Here is a 16,598-nt window from a genome sequence, read left to right on the forward strand (position 1 = left end):
TTTGAAGAAATAATAACAGAAAACTTGCCTGATATTGGGAAGAAGAAAAAAACTCACACAAGTCCAAGAAGCTCACAGAGTCCCAAACAAGATAAACCCAAAAAGACCAACACCAAGGCACATTATAATTAAATTGGCAAACACCAATCACAAAGTAAGAATCTCAAAGGCTGTCAGAGAGAGACAGAAAGTTATGTACAAGGGATCTCCCATCAGTCTATTGACTGATTTCTCAACAGAAACACATAAGGTCAGAAGGGAATGGAATGAAATATACAAGGTCATGCAAAGCAAGGGTCTGCATCCAAGAATACTGTACCCAGCAAGGCTATCAATTAAAGTAGAGGGTGAAATCAGGAGCTTCACAGACAAAAAAGGACTAAGGTAGTTTATTACCACCAAACCAGCAATGTAAGAAAGGCTAAAGGTTCTGCTGTAAAAAGAAAAAATAGGAAGGGGAGAAGGAACACAGGCATAAAGAATAAAAATGGTGACAAACAAGTACCTATCAATAATAACTTCAAGTGTAAATGGATTAAATGCCCCAATCAAAAAACATAGGGTAGCTGAGTGGATAAGAAAACATGACCCATATATCTGTGGTCTACAGGAGACCCACCTCAGAACAAAGGACTCACACCGACTGAGGGTGAAGGGATGGAAAAAGTTTCTTCAGGTGAATGGAAATGAAAAAAAAGCTGGGATAGCAATACTTATATCTGGCAAATTAGACCTCAAAGTGGAGGCCATAACAAGAGATAAGGAAGGCCACTTCATAATACTAAAGGGAGCAATTAAACAAGAAGATATAACTCAGGTAAACATATATGCATCCAATATAGGAGCACCAAAATACATAAAAAAAACTTCTGGAGGATATAAAGGGAGAGATTGATAGCAATACAGTCATAGCAGGGGACTTTAATACACCACTAATACCACTGGATAAATCCTCTAAACAAACAAAAAATCAGCAAAGAAATATCAATCCTAAATGACTCACTAGATCAGATGGAATTAATTGACATCTTCAGAACATTTCACTCCAAAGCTATAGAATATACATTCTTCTCAAGTGTACATGGGCCATTTTCAAAGATAGACCACATATTGGGACACAGGCAAAGTCTCTTCAAATTCAAGAAGATAGAAATCATATCAAGCATCTTCTCAGACCACAATGGCATAAAATTAGAAATCAACTACAATAATAACAATGAAAAAAAGAAAACACCTGGAGGCTAAATAGCATGCTATTAAACAATGATTGGGTTACCAAGGAGATCAAAGAAGAAATAAAAAGCATCATGGCAACAAATGACAATGAAAACACAACAATCCAAAATCTATGGGACACAGTGAAAGCAGTCTTGAGAGGGAAGTTTGTAGTTCTACCTCAAAAAACAAGAAAAAATGGTAATAAATTATCTAACCCTACAACTCAAAGATTTAGAAAGAGAGCAACAAGAAAACCCAGTGTAAGCAGAAGGAATGAAATAATAAAGATCAGAGCAGAAATAAATGACATAGAGACAAAAACAACAACAACAACAAACAAACAAACAAAAAACAAACAAAAAACACAATACAAAAGATCCACAAAACCAAGAGATGATTCTTTGAAAGGATAAACAAGATTGATGCAACTCTAGCCAGGTTCACTAAGAAGCAAAGAGAGAGGACCCAAATAAACAAAACCAGAAATGAAAGAGGTGAAGTAACAACCGATCCCACAGAAATACAAACGATTATGAAAAAATACTATGAACAACTCTATTCCAACAAAATGGACTACTTAGATGAAATGGACATATTCTTAGTAAAATATAAGCTCCCAAATCTCAATCAGGAAGAATAAAAATACCTGAATAGGCTGTTAACTACCAAAGAAATTGAAGCAGTGATAAAAAAATCTAGCAAACAAAAGCCCTGGTCTGGATGGCTTGACAAAGGAGTTCTACCAAGCATTTAAAGGAGAACTAAAACCTATCCTCCTCAGACTATTCCAAAAAATTCAAGAGAAAGGCACACTTCCAAGCTCTTTCTATGAAGCCAGCAATACCCTATTACCAAAACCAGATAAAGACACCACAAAGAAAGAGAACTACAGGCCAATATCCTTGATGAACATAGATGCTAGAATCCTCAACAAAATTCTAGCAAATTGGATGCAGTATTACATTAGAAAGATCATACACTATGACCAAATAGTGGGAATAGAAGGCTCATACCTCAACATAATAAAAGACATATATGACAAACCTACAGCCAACATTATCTTCAACTAGAGGCCCAGTGCATGATTGAATCATGCACGTGTAGGGTCCCCTACACGCTTTCACTTTTCCGCGGTGGAGCTGGGTGCTTGTCCGCTGGTGCCGGAGCAGACAGGCACCCAGCTCCCCCACTTTTGATGGTCCACGGCCACTGAGGGGGGCTACCCTGCTGTTGAGAGGTGCAGGGGGTGGGACTCCCGCCCCCTGCACCTCTCAACGGCCGCTGAGTGGGGGCTGCCGCGGACACCTGGCTACTCTGCCGTTGAGAGGCGCAGCTGGGTGTCCGCGGCAGGCCCCCTCAGCGGCTGCGGATCTGGCCATTGAGAGGCACAGGGGGCTGGAGTCCTGCCCCCTGTGCCTCTCAACAGCAGGGTAGCCCCCCTCAGTGGCAGTGGATCCGTGCCTCTCAATGGCCGGATAGGCCACCCCGAGTCCCACCCCCCAGCCTCCCGCCGCCCAATTGTGGGCGTAGCGGAGTGATGGTAATTTACATGTTACTCTATTATTAGATAGGATGGGTAAAAACTAAATTCATTTCCCCTAGGAACAGGAACAAGACAGGGATGCCCACTTTCACCACTCCTGTTCAATATAGTACTGGAAGTGCTAGCAGTGGTCGGCAAACCGCGGCTCGTGAGCCACATGCGGCTCTTTGGCCCCTTGAGTGTGGCTCTTCCACAAAATACCATGGCCTGGGTGAGTCTATTTTGAAGAAGTGGCGTTAGAAGAAGTTTAAGCTTAAAAAATTTGGCTCTCAAAATCAATTTCAATCGTTGTACTGTTGATATTTGGCTCTGTTGACTAATGAGTTTGCCGACCATTGAGTGCTAGCCAAAGCGATCAGAGGAGAAGAAATAAAAGGCATCCAAATTAGAAAAGAAGAAATAAAACTGTCAATATTCACAGATGATATGACACTGTACATACAAACCCCAAAGACTCCAATAAAAACTACTAGTCTTTTTTATTTTATTTTATTTTATTTTTTTTAATATATTTTATTGATTTTTTACAGAGAGGAAGAGAGAGGGATAGAAAGTTAGAAACATCGATGAGAGAGAAACATCGACCAGCTGCCTCCTGCACACCCCCTACTGGGGATGTGCCCGCAACCAAGGTACATGCCCTTGACCGGAATCGAACCCGGGACCTTTGAGTCCACAGGCCGACGCTCTATCCACTGAGCCAAACCGGTTTTGGCAAAAAACTACTAGTCTTAATAAATGAATTCAGCAATGTAGCAGGATACAAAATTAACATCCAGAAATCTATGGCTTTTTAAAAAACATATTTTTATTGATTTCAGATAGGAAGGGAGAGGGAGAGAGAGATATAGACATATCAATGATGAGAGAGAATCATTGATTGGCTGCCTCCTGCATGCCCCCTACTGGGGATTGAGACTGCAACCAGGCATGTGCTCTTGACCAGAATTGAACCTGGGACCCTCCACTCCACAGGACTGTGCTATATCCACTGAGCCAGACCGTCTAGGGCTCTATGACTTTTTTATACACCAAAAATGAACTCACAGAAAGAGAAACTAAAAAAAAAAAAAAAAAAAAAAAAAATCCCGTTTACCATTGCACCAAAAAAAATTAGGATGCCTAGGAATTAACCTGATTAAGAGGTAAAAGACCTGTACTCAGAAAACTACAGGACATTGAAAAAAGAGTTAGAGGAAGACATAAACAAATGGAAGAACATACCGTGTTCATGGATTGGTAGAATCAACATCATTAAAATGTCCATACTACCCAAAGCAATTTATAGATTCAATGCAATCCTCATTAAAATACCAATGGCATATTTCACAGACCTAGAACAAACTTGCCAAAAATTCATCTGGAATAAAAAGACACTCGGAATAGCCACAGCAATCCTGAGAAAGAAGACCAAAGTTGGAGGGATAACAATATCAGATATCAAGCTATATTACAAAGCCACGGTTCTCAAAACTGCTTGGTACTGGCACCAGAACAGACGTATAGACCAATGGAACAGAACAGAGAACCCAGAAATTGACCTAAGCCATTAGTCTCAATTAATGTTTGACAAAGGAGGCAAGAGCATGCAATGGAGTCAAGACAGTCTGTTCAATAAACGGTGCTGGAAAATTTGGTCAGATACATGGAAAAAAAAAAAAAGAAACTAGATCACCAACTTGCATCATATAAAAAAACAAACTCAAATGGATAAAGGACTGAAATATAAGATGGGAAACCATAAAAATCTTAGAAGACTCCACAGGCAGCAAAATATCAGACATGTCATAGCAATATTTTTACCGATACAGCTCCTAGGGCAATGGAAACTAAGGAGAAAATAAATAAATGGGAATTCATCAAAATAAAAAACTCCTGCACAGCAAAAGAAACCATCAACAAAACAACATGAAAGCCCACTGCATGTGAGAATATATTTGCCAATGCTATTTCAGATTAGGGTTTAATCTCCAAAATTTATAGGGATCTCATAAAACTCAACAAAAGGAAGATAATCCAATAAAAAATGGGCAAAGGATCTAAATAGACACTTTTCGAAAGAAGGAGTACAGAAGGCCAAAAGACATGAAAACATGCTGAAAGTCACTAATCATCTAAGAGATGCAACTCAAAACAACAATGAGGTACCATCTCACACCTGTCAGAATGGCTATCATCAAATAGGTTTTCAATTTCTTGTTCTCCCTCCTCTCCTTCTGGCATCACCATGATGTAAATATTGGTACAGTTGATATTGTCTCAGAGGCTCCTTACACTATCCTCATTTTTCTGGATTCTATTTTCTTTTTGCTGTTCTGTTTGGGTGTTTTTTGCTTCCTTATATTCCAAATTGATGAGTTGAGTCTTGGCTTCACCTGCTTTGCTGTTGATTTCCTGTAAATTATTCTTTATTTCAGTTAGTATATCCTTCATCTCTGACTGGTTCTTTTTTTTTATGCTATGAGGTCCTCACTAAGTTCCTTGAGCATCCTTATAACCAGTGTTTTGAACTCTGCATCTAGTAGATTGCTTGTCTCCATTTTGTTTGGTTCTTTTTCTGGAGTTTTGTTTTGTTCTTTCATTTTGGCCATGTTTCTTTGTCTCCTCAATTGGACTCCTTCCCTGTGTTTGTTGCTATGTATTAGGTAGAGGTGTTATGTCTCCTAGGCTTGGTAGATTGGTAGGTGTCCTGTGGGGCCTACTGGCAGCTTCCCTGATCACCCCAGATGGGCACTTGAGGTGCACCCCCTGTGTGGGTTATACATCTTTCTGTTGTAAATGAGTCTTGATTTCTGAAGGCATGTCAATGGGAGGGATTTACCCAGGCTTATCAGTTACCAGGCCTGGCTGTGACAACTGGCTACCTACCTCCAACCACCTTGGAGGATCAGTTGTGGAGGGGCCCACCACACAGAGCAGAACTTACTTCATCTTCATTGGGGCTTTGGTTCCCTCTAAGTCCACCACTTCTGTGTATCGCTTGTGGAAGTGGTTGAGTGGTGGTGCTTTGTGCTTTGATGTGGTCTGAAACTGTCTACTGGGTGCACAGATGCTGGGACCTCCGGGGAGGTGCAGGCCAAATCATCCACTGTCTGTATTCTGCCCGGGGCCATCAGACATAAGCTGCAAAGTAATCTTTAGGTGGCTGCTTCTTGTCCTGGGCTTGGAGTTGCCCAGGTGAGACCAAGCTGTGAACAAACACCAACTTGTGCTAATGGTGGGCCTGGGGCCACTTAGTAAGAGATATGGGGTTTGCTGAGGCCAGACACTGCTTTTTTTGAGAAATTTTAGAAAAATCTGAAGCATGAGCCAAGACAGGCTGTTCCAGGTAAAGGCTCTGGAAACAGCTCAGGTGGACACTGAAGTTGGGTGGGACAGGGCCTCAGGGAATCACCAGGGTGGAGCAAACAGTTGGAGCCAGGTGATGGAGTCTCAGATTTGGTGCCTGTCTGCTGGCTCTGTGAGGAAGGGCTCATCAAAAGAACAATGGCTTCTGCCAGCACTTCTATCTGGAAGAAAGTTGCCCCTCCAGCTCTCTCCCTGACGCAAAACAATTCAGTTCCTCCTCATATGTCTCCAGTGCCTTTCAAGCTGATGCTCCTGCACTAAAGCTCAGAGGGAGTGAGTCCAGAGTAAGTCCATGTGTAGGCGCTTTAAGAGGAACTGCCTGGGATTCCAGCAGCCTCAGCCTCGCTCAGCCACAGTCCCCACTGGTTTTTACAGCCAGAAGTTATGGGGATTCTCTTCCTGACATTGGAGCTCTTGGATAGGGACCCGGTGTAGATCAAAGAATCCTCACTCTTCTGGGGGACCTCCACAGTTGAGTTATCACTTCTGATTTTTTCTGCCACATGTGGGTCTGTGACCAGCCCTTCCCCATCTATGCCCCTCCTGCCAGTCTAGATATGGCTGCTTCTTTATATTCTTAGTTTTGTTGCAGAAGACCAAGAAGACCAAGGACGCTTCTGAGGAAGTTGGAGGGACACTGTTTAATAACGCCAGCAGACTCAGGGAACAGCCTTCCAAATCTGAGTGAAAGAACATGCATGGGGCCCTCCCTTATATCTCCCTCCCTGTGCTCTTTGTCCCACAAGCATGGGTCATGCTTCCGGTCCTTTTCTCGGGCCTTGCAAGAAGGCCCCCAGGTGTTGGGGGTCTCCAGGCCATATCTGGTGGTCTGGCCTGGCATCAGAGTTAGGAGCCTTCCCTCTGGCCAGTGCACTGTCCACATTCCAATGGCCTTTGTAACCGGTTCTGCAAGACCAGTGTCTGGGAAAGAGGCAGTGACTTAATTATAGGCTATCAGGAATGTACACTGAGCTTACTAGCCTGGATTCAGATCACTAGCCCCAAATATCAGGGCTACATTGGAATTAGCCCTTTTTGCCTCCTCAGTTTTAGGACTTCTGTTCAGCTCAATATCAGATTCTGAATGATGGTTGTTCTCTAGTTTAGTTGTAATTTTGATGTGGTAGTTTTTGAAGGTGAGTACCACATTTACCTACACCGCCATCTTGGCCAGATGTCCAGTTTCCTCATTCTTACAAAGAAAATCCCTGGTTCCTGGTTTGGTCAATGAGCTCCTTTCCTTATCTGCTGTCAGTGGAGCCTCAGCCTCCAAGGTCCTCACTGCTCCTGTAGGACCCTGGCCCTAGAGACATGGACAATTGGGACTTGGGTTTGCTCTCTTGTCCTGGCCCAGTAGGAGCCGGGGCTTCTCTTTCATCTTAGAGCTGTGTGTAGTTCTATAACTGTGGTAGTACCAGGAGCTAATCAATGATACTGACTTCTATGAATCAGGCTCTGTTCAAAAGGCCTCACATTTGTCTATTTTCTCAGTCCTATGACAGCTACTGTTGTCCCATTTTACAGATAAGGAAACTGAAGCACAAAGAGACAAAGTCATTGTCAATGCTGCTTTGCTAAACTTGGACACTTGTTCTTGTTCCAGAGTTCCTGCACCCACCTGGGATGCTGATGGCCCCTCACTTATCACACTCTATTGAACTCATGCCATTGTCAGACTATGGTCCTAGGGTCACTGCAAGAGCCAGGAAAGCAGGTCTGCATGCTTCATTCTCCTCCAGCTCCTTCAGGATAAGGCAAGGTACTTTCCAGCTTTGTTTTGTGCCTGGTACACATCGGGTGTTCCATAAATGTTAGTCAAACAAGTGAGTCAATGAGTCTGAAAGTAGAATTTGTGCCTATCCAAAGAAAATGAAATTAGAATTTTGGAGAGATATCTGCACTCCCATGTTCAATACATCTTATTCACAATAGCCAAGACATGGGAGCAACCATCCTACCTAATAATCCTACCTAATAATAGACAAATATGCAAATTGACCACACCTCTGACACACCCACAAGCCACGCCCACCACCCAATCAGAGCGAGCATGCAAATTAACCCAAACCAAGATGGCTACAGCCACAGAGAGCAAGGTTTCCTAGGTAACAGAGGAAGCCAAGCTTTCCGCCTGCCCTGGCCAGGCCTAAGCCTCCACTCAAGCTACAAAGTTTCAATTATAGAAGGTAAACAAATCCAAACAAATGGCGGCAGAACGGAGCTTGAGAGAGCAGGCCAGGGTTGCCGCCGGCAACAAGGGAAGCAAAGCTTTCCGCACACCCTGGCTGGGCCCACCCGCTTAAGGCAACAAAGTTTCAATTATAGAAGGTGAATTAACTGCCACAGAAATGGCTGCCGGCTGTGGAGGGAGCCCCAGGCTTGGCTCCACTCCAGGCTACAAAGTTTCAATTATAGAAGGAAAATAAATTCCAGATACCAGGGCCTCTGCTTGGGTTGCCAGGGGGTGTGGCCAGCCTGCAAACCACCACAGGCCCCTCACTCAGGCTGCCCCATGCCCCAAGGGAACCCCCACCTGATCCGGGACACCCTTCAGGGCAAACCAGCTGGCCCCCACCCCTGTACCAGACCTCTATCCTATCTAATAAAAGAGTAATATGCAGATTGATCATCACTGCAACACACAATATAGCTGCCCCCATGTGGTCAAAGATCCTGCCCCCATGTGGACACAGGATGGCCACCACAAGATGGCCAGCAGGAGAGGACAGTTGGGAGGCACCCGGCCTGCAAGGGAGGGCAGTGGAGAAGGACCAGGCCTGCAAGGGAGGGCAGTTGGAGGTGATCAACCCTGCAGGAGAGGGCAGTTAGGGGTGACCAGGCCAGCAGAGGAGGGAAGTTGGGGGCAAACAGGCTGGCAGCAGAGTGGTTAGGGGGTGATCAGGCTGGCAGGCAGAAGCGGTTAGGGGCAATCAGGAAGGCAGGCAGGCAAGCAGTTGGGAGCCAGCAGTCCTGGATTGTGAGAAGGATGTCCGACTGCCCGTTTCCGGGATTGGGCCTAAACAGGCAGTCGGACATCCCTTGAGGGGTCCCATATTGGAGAGGGTACAAGCTGGGCTGAGGGACAACCCCCCTCCATGCACGAATTTCGTGCACCAGGCCTCTAGTTAAAAAATAAAATCCTGCCATTTGTGACAACATTTATGGAAAATGAAATAAGTCAGTAAGAGAAATAACATATACCTTCACTTATATGTGGAATCTAAAATAGTTGAACTCATAGGTACAGTTTCTGTTATACAAGATGACTAAGTTGTAGAGGTCTACTGCATAGCACAGTGCCTGAATCTAACAATACTGTATTGAGTACTCACTATTTGTTGAAAGGGTAGACCTTATGTTCAGTGCCCTACACACATAATTTGGGAGGTAATAAATATGTTTTTGGCATTGATGGTGATGGTGTCACGGTGTATATTTACCTTAATAAAGTGCTTAAAAATAACAGGCAATGGAGAAAACCAGCACTGTCTGCTGCGGCTTCCACATGATGTCTTAGAGAGCACTGATTCTGTGGGTCACACTCTCCCTCTCAATCCCCTACTCACCAGCCCGGTGGGATCCCCATCCCACTCCTCTTTGTCCTCACAGCACTCACATCACTGCTTCCCCCTTTACCCCCACACCACCCTGGTGGCTACGTAGAGAGGCCAGAACCTGTGATGTGACTAACCGTTAGTCTCTGCCTTTGCCTGTGATGCAATCTTGTTCACTCCACACTGAGACCACATCCTTCCTCCTCCTGCTGGGCTGGGACAACTATAAATTCATCAGGTTTCTCTGGGGCTGTTCCTGAAGTCGACATCTTTGTGAGTCCAGCTTCTGGGTGAGTCCAGCTTCGTGGAACAGGGTGGCCGAATGGGCCTGGGGAGGAATGGGGAGAGTGTTTTCAGGACCAGAACTTGACTAGGGATTTCTTCTGCCAGCCTCCTGTGTATCTTTCAACAAAGTTTCTGAAATGTTCTTTTATATTTATTATTATGTGGGCTCTATGTGTATGTGTGCATGTGTGCGTGTGCATGTATGTGTGTGTGTGTGTGTGTGTGTGTGTGTGTGTAGGGACAGGAGCAGCATCACAGCTTATCCCAGGAGTCCCATTGATTTGCTAAGGTCAAGACGAGTGCACTAGGGTTAGGATTAGGGGAGCATGGAGGAGAGTTGGAGTCCTGATGTGGATGGAAAGGTTGGTGGTGTCAGTAATTTTCAATCTTTCTCATCTCATGGCACACATACTAGTAAACGAGTGACTAAAAATTCTGCAGCACACCAAAAAATATATTTTTTGCCAACCTGACAAAAAATAGATATAATTTTGATTCATGCACATCAGATGGCTATTGTTGTGTTGGCCGCTGTCATTATTTTTTGTTGTTGTTAATCCTCACCTGAGAATGTTTTCTCCATTGCTCTTCAGAGAAGAGTAGACAATCAAGGTATGTGCCCTTGACCTGGAATCAAACCCATGGCTCTTGGGTGCACAGGCTGACACTCTAACCACTTAGCAGCACAGGCCAGTGCTATTGTCATTTTTTAATTTGACAATCTAAGGCAGGGATGGGGGATGATCAGCCCTCAGGCCATATAAGGCCTGAGAAATCATTTGGTCTGGCCCTATTAGAGGTGAGTTAATTAAATGTTTGACCAAATATAGTAGGCTAATTTTTAAGTTGATGATTTCGTATGGCCCAGGAATGATGTTATAAATATCCAAATGGCCCTTGGCAGGAAAAAGTTTCCCCACCCCTGATCTAAGGGAAAAGAGATCAGGTATTGCATGTTTTAAAAATTCTTGTGGTTCACCTGTTGGAAATCACTGGGTGGGTAGACAGGGAGGTCTGCATAGCTGGTGGATCTGAAGATACCTTCTCCCCCTCCCCGCCCAAATGCATAGGAGATGGACTTGGGTGGATCGTGAGGCCAGAAGTGGAGAGGTAAGAATGGAACTAGAAGAGTGATGAGCATGTTTGAGGTGGAACATTGAACTATAGTCATTATGAATCATGATTTGGCCACTCACTCTGTTAGTATCATTTATGGCTTTGGCTGATTTGCTTTTCCCAACTCAGTTATATGAAGGGGTCAATCCAAAACAAAGCAACATGTCCATCCATTCAAAACATAGGAGAGTGAGAGAACTGAGTCAGGAAAATTGAGGAAAATTGAGAGCACTGATTCTGTGGGTCATGCTTTCCCTGCATCTTATTCACAATAGCCAATACAACTTATTCACAATGGAGCAGCCATTAAAGAATAAAATCCTGCCATTTGTGACAACATTTATGGAAAATGAAATCAGTCAGTAAGAGAAATAACATATCACTTCACTTATATGTGGAATCTAAAATAGTTGACTCATAGGGACATTTTCTGTTATACAAGATGACTAAGTTGTAGAGGTCTATTTCACAGCACAGTGCCTGAATCTAACAATACTGTATTGTGTAATTTCTAGTCAGGAAAATTGAGAGCACTGATTTTGTGAGTCACGAAAATTGAATTGGTGAGCTCAATAATGAAAGTCTGTGTGATAGGAAGTGGGTAAAGGGGAGGAAAGGGGAATATCAGTATGTGTCAACAATAAATTTTTAAAAATGTAAAAAAGAAAAAAAAGTTTATGTGTGGAGAAGTGTCCATGTCTTTTAACCATCTCTTTTACTGTCTTTGATAATTTCTGTTCTTATCTGGCAGAAATAACTAGTTAAGTAATGGAGCCAATGGTCTCACACCTTTTCAGGCTGTAAAAAGTGCAGATTAGAGGCATGAGCTCAAAAATCTATGAGTCCAGTCTCAATTCTGGCTTTGTCCCTACCTGGCTTCATCTTTCTGACTTGGTCTCCACTCCTATCAAATGGGGTGAGGTATACATGCACCTCATAGGGCTTTGTGCAGGTGAGATAGGAGGAAGCATCAGAGCCATGTCTAGCCCATGAGACACTCAATCAGTGTGAGTTACACTAATTATTATGATCACATTTTACAGGAGACATTAAAGAGATGTATGTTCACTGTTCCCCTGTGCACTCAAATTCCGTCTCACTGAAGTTTTTCTCCATCAGTGGGTTGTCAGAAGGACAGTCTCAGACCATGCCTTCCTCCTCCCACTGTGCACTCTCATCTCTCCAGTATTTCCTTAATTACTCATTTTTGGGTCTTTTCTTTTTGCTCCCCATCCATCTTTCTTCAGGTCAACAGAGAAACAAGGAACCAGAGTCCTTCTGTTAGAAGGAACTTAAGAACCATTTTTTTCCCCATTCTGTCATTTTATAGATGAGGAGACTGAAGTTTGCCCAAGATTATAGCCCAGTCTTCAGTGTGACCCACACTCTCCTGGAGACCCACAGAGGTGGCGCCATGATGCAGTCCTGGGCATCCACAACTGTGCTGGTGCAACTGTATTTGTGGGTCTAATTATTGTTTCTCTCTACAGGGATGCCTTTCTTCTATGGCTCAGGACACTCTTGAGTTGAGCCAAGAGCAAATTTGTCTGGTAGGTATTAGGCTTATTTTTCAAAACTTCAGATGGAATTCATTACAGTTCAGTGACATATTTTTCCTTTCTGTCTTCCTACTTTTTGATCATTTAGTTCTTTCTGAGGGTGAACTTTGACAGAGACTTGTCTTACCCATATGCTGTTTTCACCCCTCTTTCCCAGTGTGGACCTATGCCCAAAGGCCCTGACCAGGGCTTCAGACAAGCATGGCCAGCGTCCGCTGCAAGCTGGCCCACTACCTGGAGGACCTGGAGGACATGGACTTGAAGAAGTTCAAGATGCACTTAGAAGACTATCCTCCTCAGAAGGGCTGCATTGCACTCCCTCGGGGTCAGACGGAGAAAGCAGATCCTGTGGATCTAGCCACCCTTATGATTGACTTCAATGGGGAGGAGAAGGCATGGGCCATGGCAGTCTGGATTTTTGCTGCAATCAACAGGAGAGACCTTTATGAGAAAGCCAAGAGGGATGAGCCCGAGTGGGGTGAGTAGAGGAAGACAGTAACTGTTTTAATTGTGATAAGATATACACACAATATAAAATTTACCATCTTAACCTTCTTTAAGTGTATGTTTCTTTAGTATTCAACACATTCATGTTGCTATACAATCAATTGACAGAATTCTTTTTTTATCTTGCAAAATGCTATACCCCTTCCCTCAGATCCTGGCATCCACCACCTACTTTCTGTCTCTATGAATTTGACTCCTCGAGGTACCTTTTATTAGTGGCAGAATTTGTCACCCAGGTTATTACATAAGACAATATTTCATTTCTTTTGAAGGCAGAGTAATAGACCATGGTATGTCTATACCTTGGGATATAGTCCTAGAAGTGGGATTACTTATCAATGGGCATTCAGATTGCTTCTAGCTTTGGATTATTGTGAATAATGCTGCTATGAATGTGGGTGTACAAATTTCAATTCTTTGGGTATATGCCCAGAAGTGGAATTACTCAATTATATGGTAATTCTATGTTTCATTTTGTTGAAGAACTGTCATACTGTTTTCCATAGTGCCTGCACCACTTTATACGTCCACCAGCAGTGCACAAAGGTTAGAATTTCTCCATATCATCACCACACTTATTTTATATTTTATTTAATAGTAGCTAAGTTTGGGTGTGAGATGCTATCTCATTTTGGTTTTGATTTGCGTTTCCCTATTAATTAGTGATATTGAGTGCATTTTCATGTGCTTGTTGGCATTTAATCTTTGAAGGAATGTCTATTCCTTTTGCCATGTTTTAATTGAGTTGCTTGGTTTTTTGTTGTTGACTTGCAGGAGCTTTTTATATATCCTGGATAGTAAGCCCCTATTAGATATATGATTTGCATATATTTTCTCCCATTCCATCCATGGGTTGCCTTTTTACTCTGTTAATGGTATCCTTTGATGCATCAAAGTTGACATGTTTGTTTTTTAAATGATTTCATTTATTTTTATTGGCTTCATCCTCTTTCTTCCTCTTGTGATAATGCTATGAGTAGGTGGCAGAAAGCAGTTTTCTTTTTTCTAACTCCTTCAGAAATCCAAGTCAGGGCTCATGTACCCCTAGGAAATTTCCCTGATTAGTTCCACTTTATCCAAATCTTTTCCGTGTCTGAAACTTCCTCCAGGTCTCCATCAAATTCTTTAAGTGTCTGTTTGCATGGCCAACAAGCTCTGGCTCAGGGGCAACCTCTAACCTTACAGAGCTATGTGTTGTGTGCAGAAAAGCCTCTCTTATAACCATTACTTTGGGCATGTGAAGGGTAAAATATTCTCTTCCTTCTGGTGGACAGGGTAGGGGTGAGGTTCTTCCCTTTGGATTGGTGTGCTGAGCAAGGGAAGAGCACAAGAGTAGGGCTCAGAGGAATCTCGAAAATCATAGGATGATGATTGTGAGCTAGTGAAAAGGAAAGATATAAATGAACCAGCATATCAGAGGAAGCATGGCAAGGCGGGGCAGCAATGTGGGTGTGAGAAGGAAGAGAAAATGACATGGGGGCATGAGGAGGGGTGCATAGCGGTGGGTGTTCACGTAATAACACAATTATAATTGTGTCAGTACTTACCTACTAAGTAACCAAATTAAAGTTAAATCATAGTTGCAGAAGTAGTTCATTAAGTAGTTTTTATAGATTTTGTTCATTTTTCACAAGAACCCCATGAGGCCAGTACTTTCAAATGAACTTTCAATTTCATTATACTAAGGGCAATAAGCCAGTCACTAAAAGAGAAATACTGTAAGAGTAGGCACAGAAAATGGTGGTTGCCAGGGGCTACAGAGATAAGGGAATGGAAAATTATTTAATGGGTATAGATTTTCAGTTTTTGCAAGAATTCTGGAATTGACTGCCCAACAATGTGAAGTGAGCCTGTAAAAAGTTCTGATTGTCCGTGGCTATGTCCTCATCAGGCCCAAGGCCAGGATTCAATGCCAGGTGTGTCTTTGGTTCAAGCCTGGCTCTTAACCTCTATGACATCTTGGCTTCCATATCTGGGTTTTGAGGTAGAAAAATTATTACCGTATTTTCCGGCATATAAGACGACTTTTTAACCCAGGAAAATCTTCTATATGCCCAGTTGTCTTATACGCCGGAAAATACGGTACTAGAGTTAGAACTTCTTTTGGGGGTGGGGGTGGGAGGAGTGGCTAGAGCAAGCATGTCAAACTCTCGGCTGGTGGGGACTGCCGGCTGTGAATTTGACATGCTTGGGCTAGAGTTAGGCTTTAAGTAAGAGTTAAATTGTGGTTTTGGTTTGAGTTAATGTTTGGATTTTGTTTTGTGATCAGGTTACCAATAGCATTTGCATTAGGGGAAGCAGAGGCCTATTAGGTATCCTTCCTGTCCCTCTTGGGTTCCTGCCCACTTAGAGTTATCCACACTGTCTATTTCCCCTGAATTTCTCCTAGGAAATGCCTCTTTGAAATGTGTCATTTAGTGACTGTTTAGATCTGTAGCTCTCAACTGTGGATGCAGGTTGAAGCTTTATAAATGTAATGGTGCCAGACCCCACCTCACACGGGTTGAAAATCAGTATTTTTTAAAACTTTGTAGGTGAATCTAAAGTCAGCCAGGATTCTGCACCACTGAGTTAGACATAAACCAGATCGGGATTCTCCCTCTAGAAGACCCAGAATGGGGATTAAGATGAATTCCAGGCACTTGGGGTCAGGGAGGGATGATCCTGCCGGCCCATGGCCATGTTGGCGATACTGGGGAGCATGGAGATGGCCTCAACACCAGAACATTGTGGTGGTGGCGGGGGAGGGTTTGGCTGCCAAATACATATGAAGAACAGAGAAACCTGCCTGCCCCACATGTTTGCCAGGTGTTTTCTAGGCCGGGGAGAGAGATTCTGAGACTGGATTCTGTGGGTACACAATGCTCAGAGGGTGGATCAATGCCATTACTTTGAAATTAGGATCACAAGAACACCCCTGACTGGACCTTTGGCTGCACACCTGTCATTTGCAACTCTGAGCTGTGTTTTGGGTTGGCAGATGCCTTTGACCTGTGCCTGGTGTTGGGTCTCAATTACATCACCTTAGGCAGGAGTTCTAGTTTTTGACATTTTGTATTTTTTTCTTTTTAATTTCAGATAATGCACATGTTTCTGTGGAATGCCGGGAAGAAAGCCTCGAAGAAGAGTGGATGGGATTATTGGGGTTTCTTTCCAGAATCTCTACTTGTAAAAAAAAGGAAGGTAATCATGGGGATGGTGCTTTCAATTGGGTTTGAAGACGTAGTCTGGGAGGCACTGGAAAGCTGGGAAGCTGGTCATCCTCCTAAGTGCTCCTGCTCCTTGTAGCTGAAGATATGAATACATGTTCTTGCCATCTCCAAACCAAGGAGAGCCATTGAGTGTTTCAGATTTTAAAAGGCATGGCCTGCAGGGAGTAAGACTGAATAAAAAGGATTTTTGGCTGGGGGCAGCACAAAGGCACTTAGCTGTTCTTCTGATCAACTCTGTATAGGAAGATTTATAACC

General features: G+C 43.3%; 1 protein-coding gene across 4 annotated transcripts in view; it reads left to right on the plus strand.

The window, feature by feature from the left end:
- Positions 1-12,824: 12,824 nt before the first annotated feature.
- Positions 12,825-16,598, plus strand: part of NLRP3 (NLR family pyrin domain containing 3) — a 36,319-nt gene continuing 32,545 nt past the window's right edge. For all 4 annotated transcript variants that reach the window (XM_054716780.1, XM_054716781.1, XM_054716782.1 and 1 more), the window contains exons 1-2: positions 12,825-13,102; positions 16,204-16,313. In XM_054716780.1, coding sequence (XP_054572755.1) covers positions 12,825-13,102; positions 16,204-16,313 — 388 coding nt within the window. The remainder of the gene's footprint in view (positions 13,103-16,203; positions 16,314-16,598) is intronic.

This window comes from Eptesicus fuscus, chromosome 6, assembly GCF_027574615.1.
Source record: "Eptesicus fuscus isolate TK198812 chromosome 6, DD_ASM_mEF_20220401, whole genome shotgun sequence".
Lineage (NCBI taxonomy): Eukaryota > Metazoa > Chordata > Mammalia > Chiroptera > Vespertilionidae > Eptesicus > Eptesicus fuscus.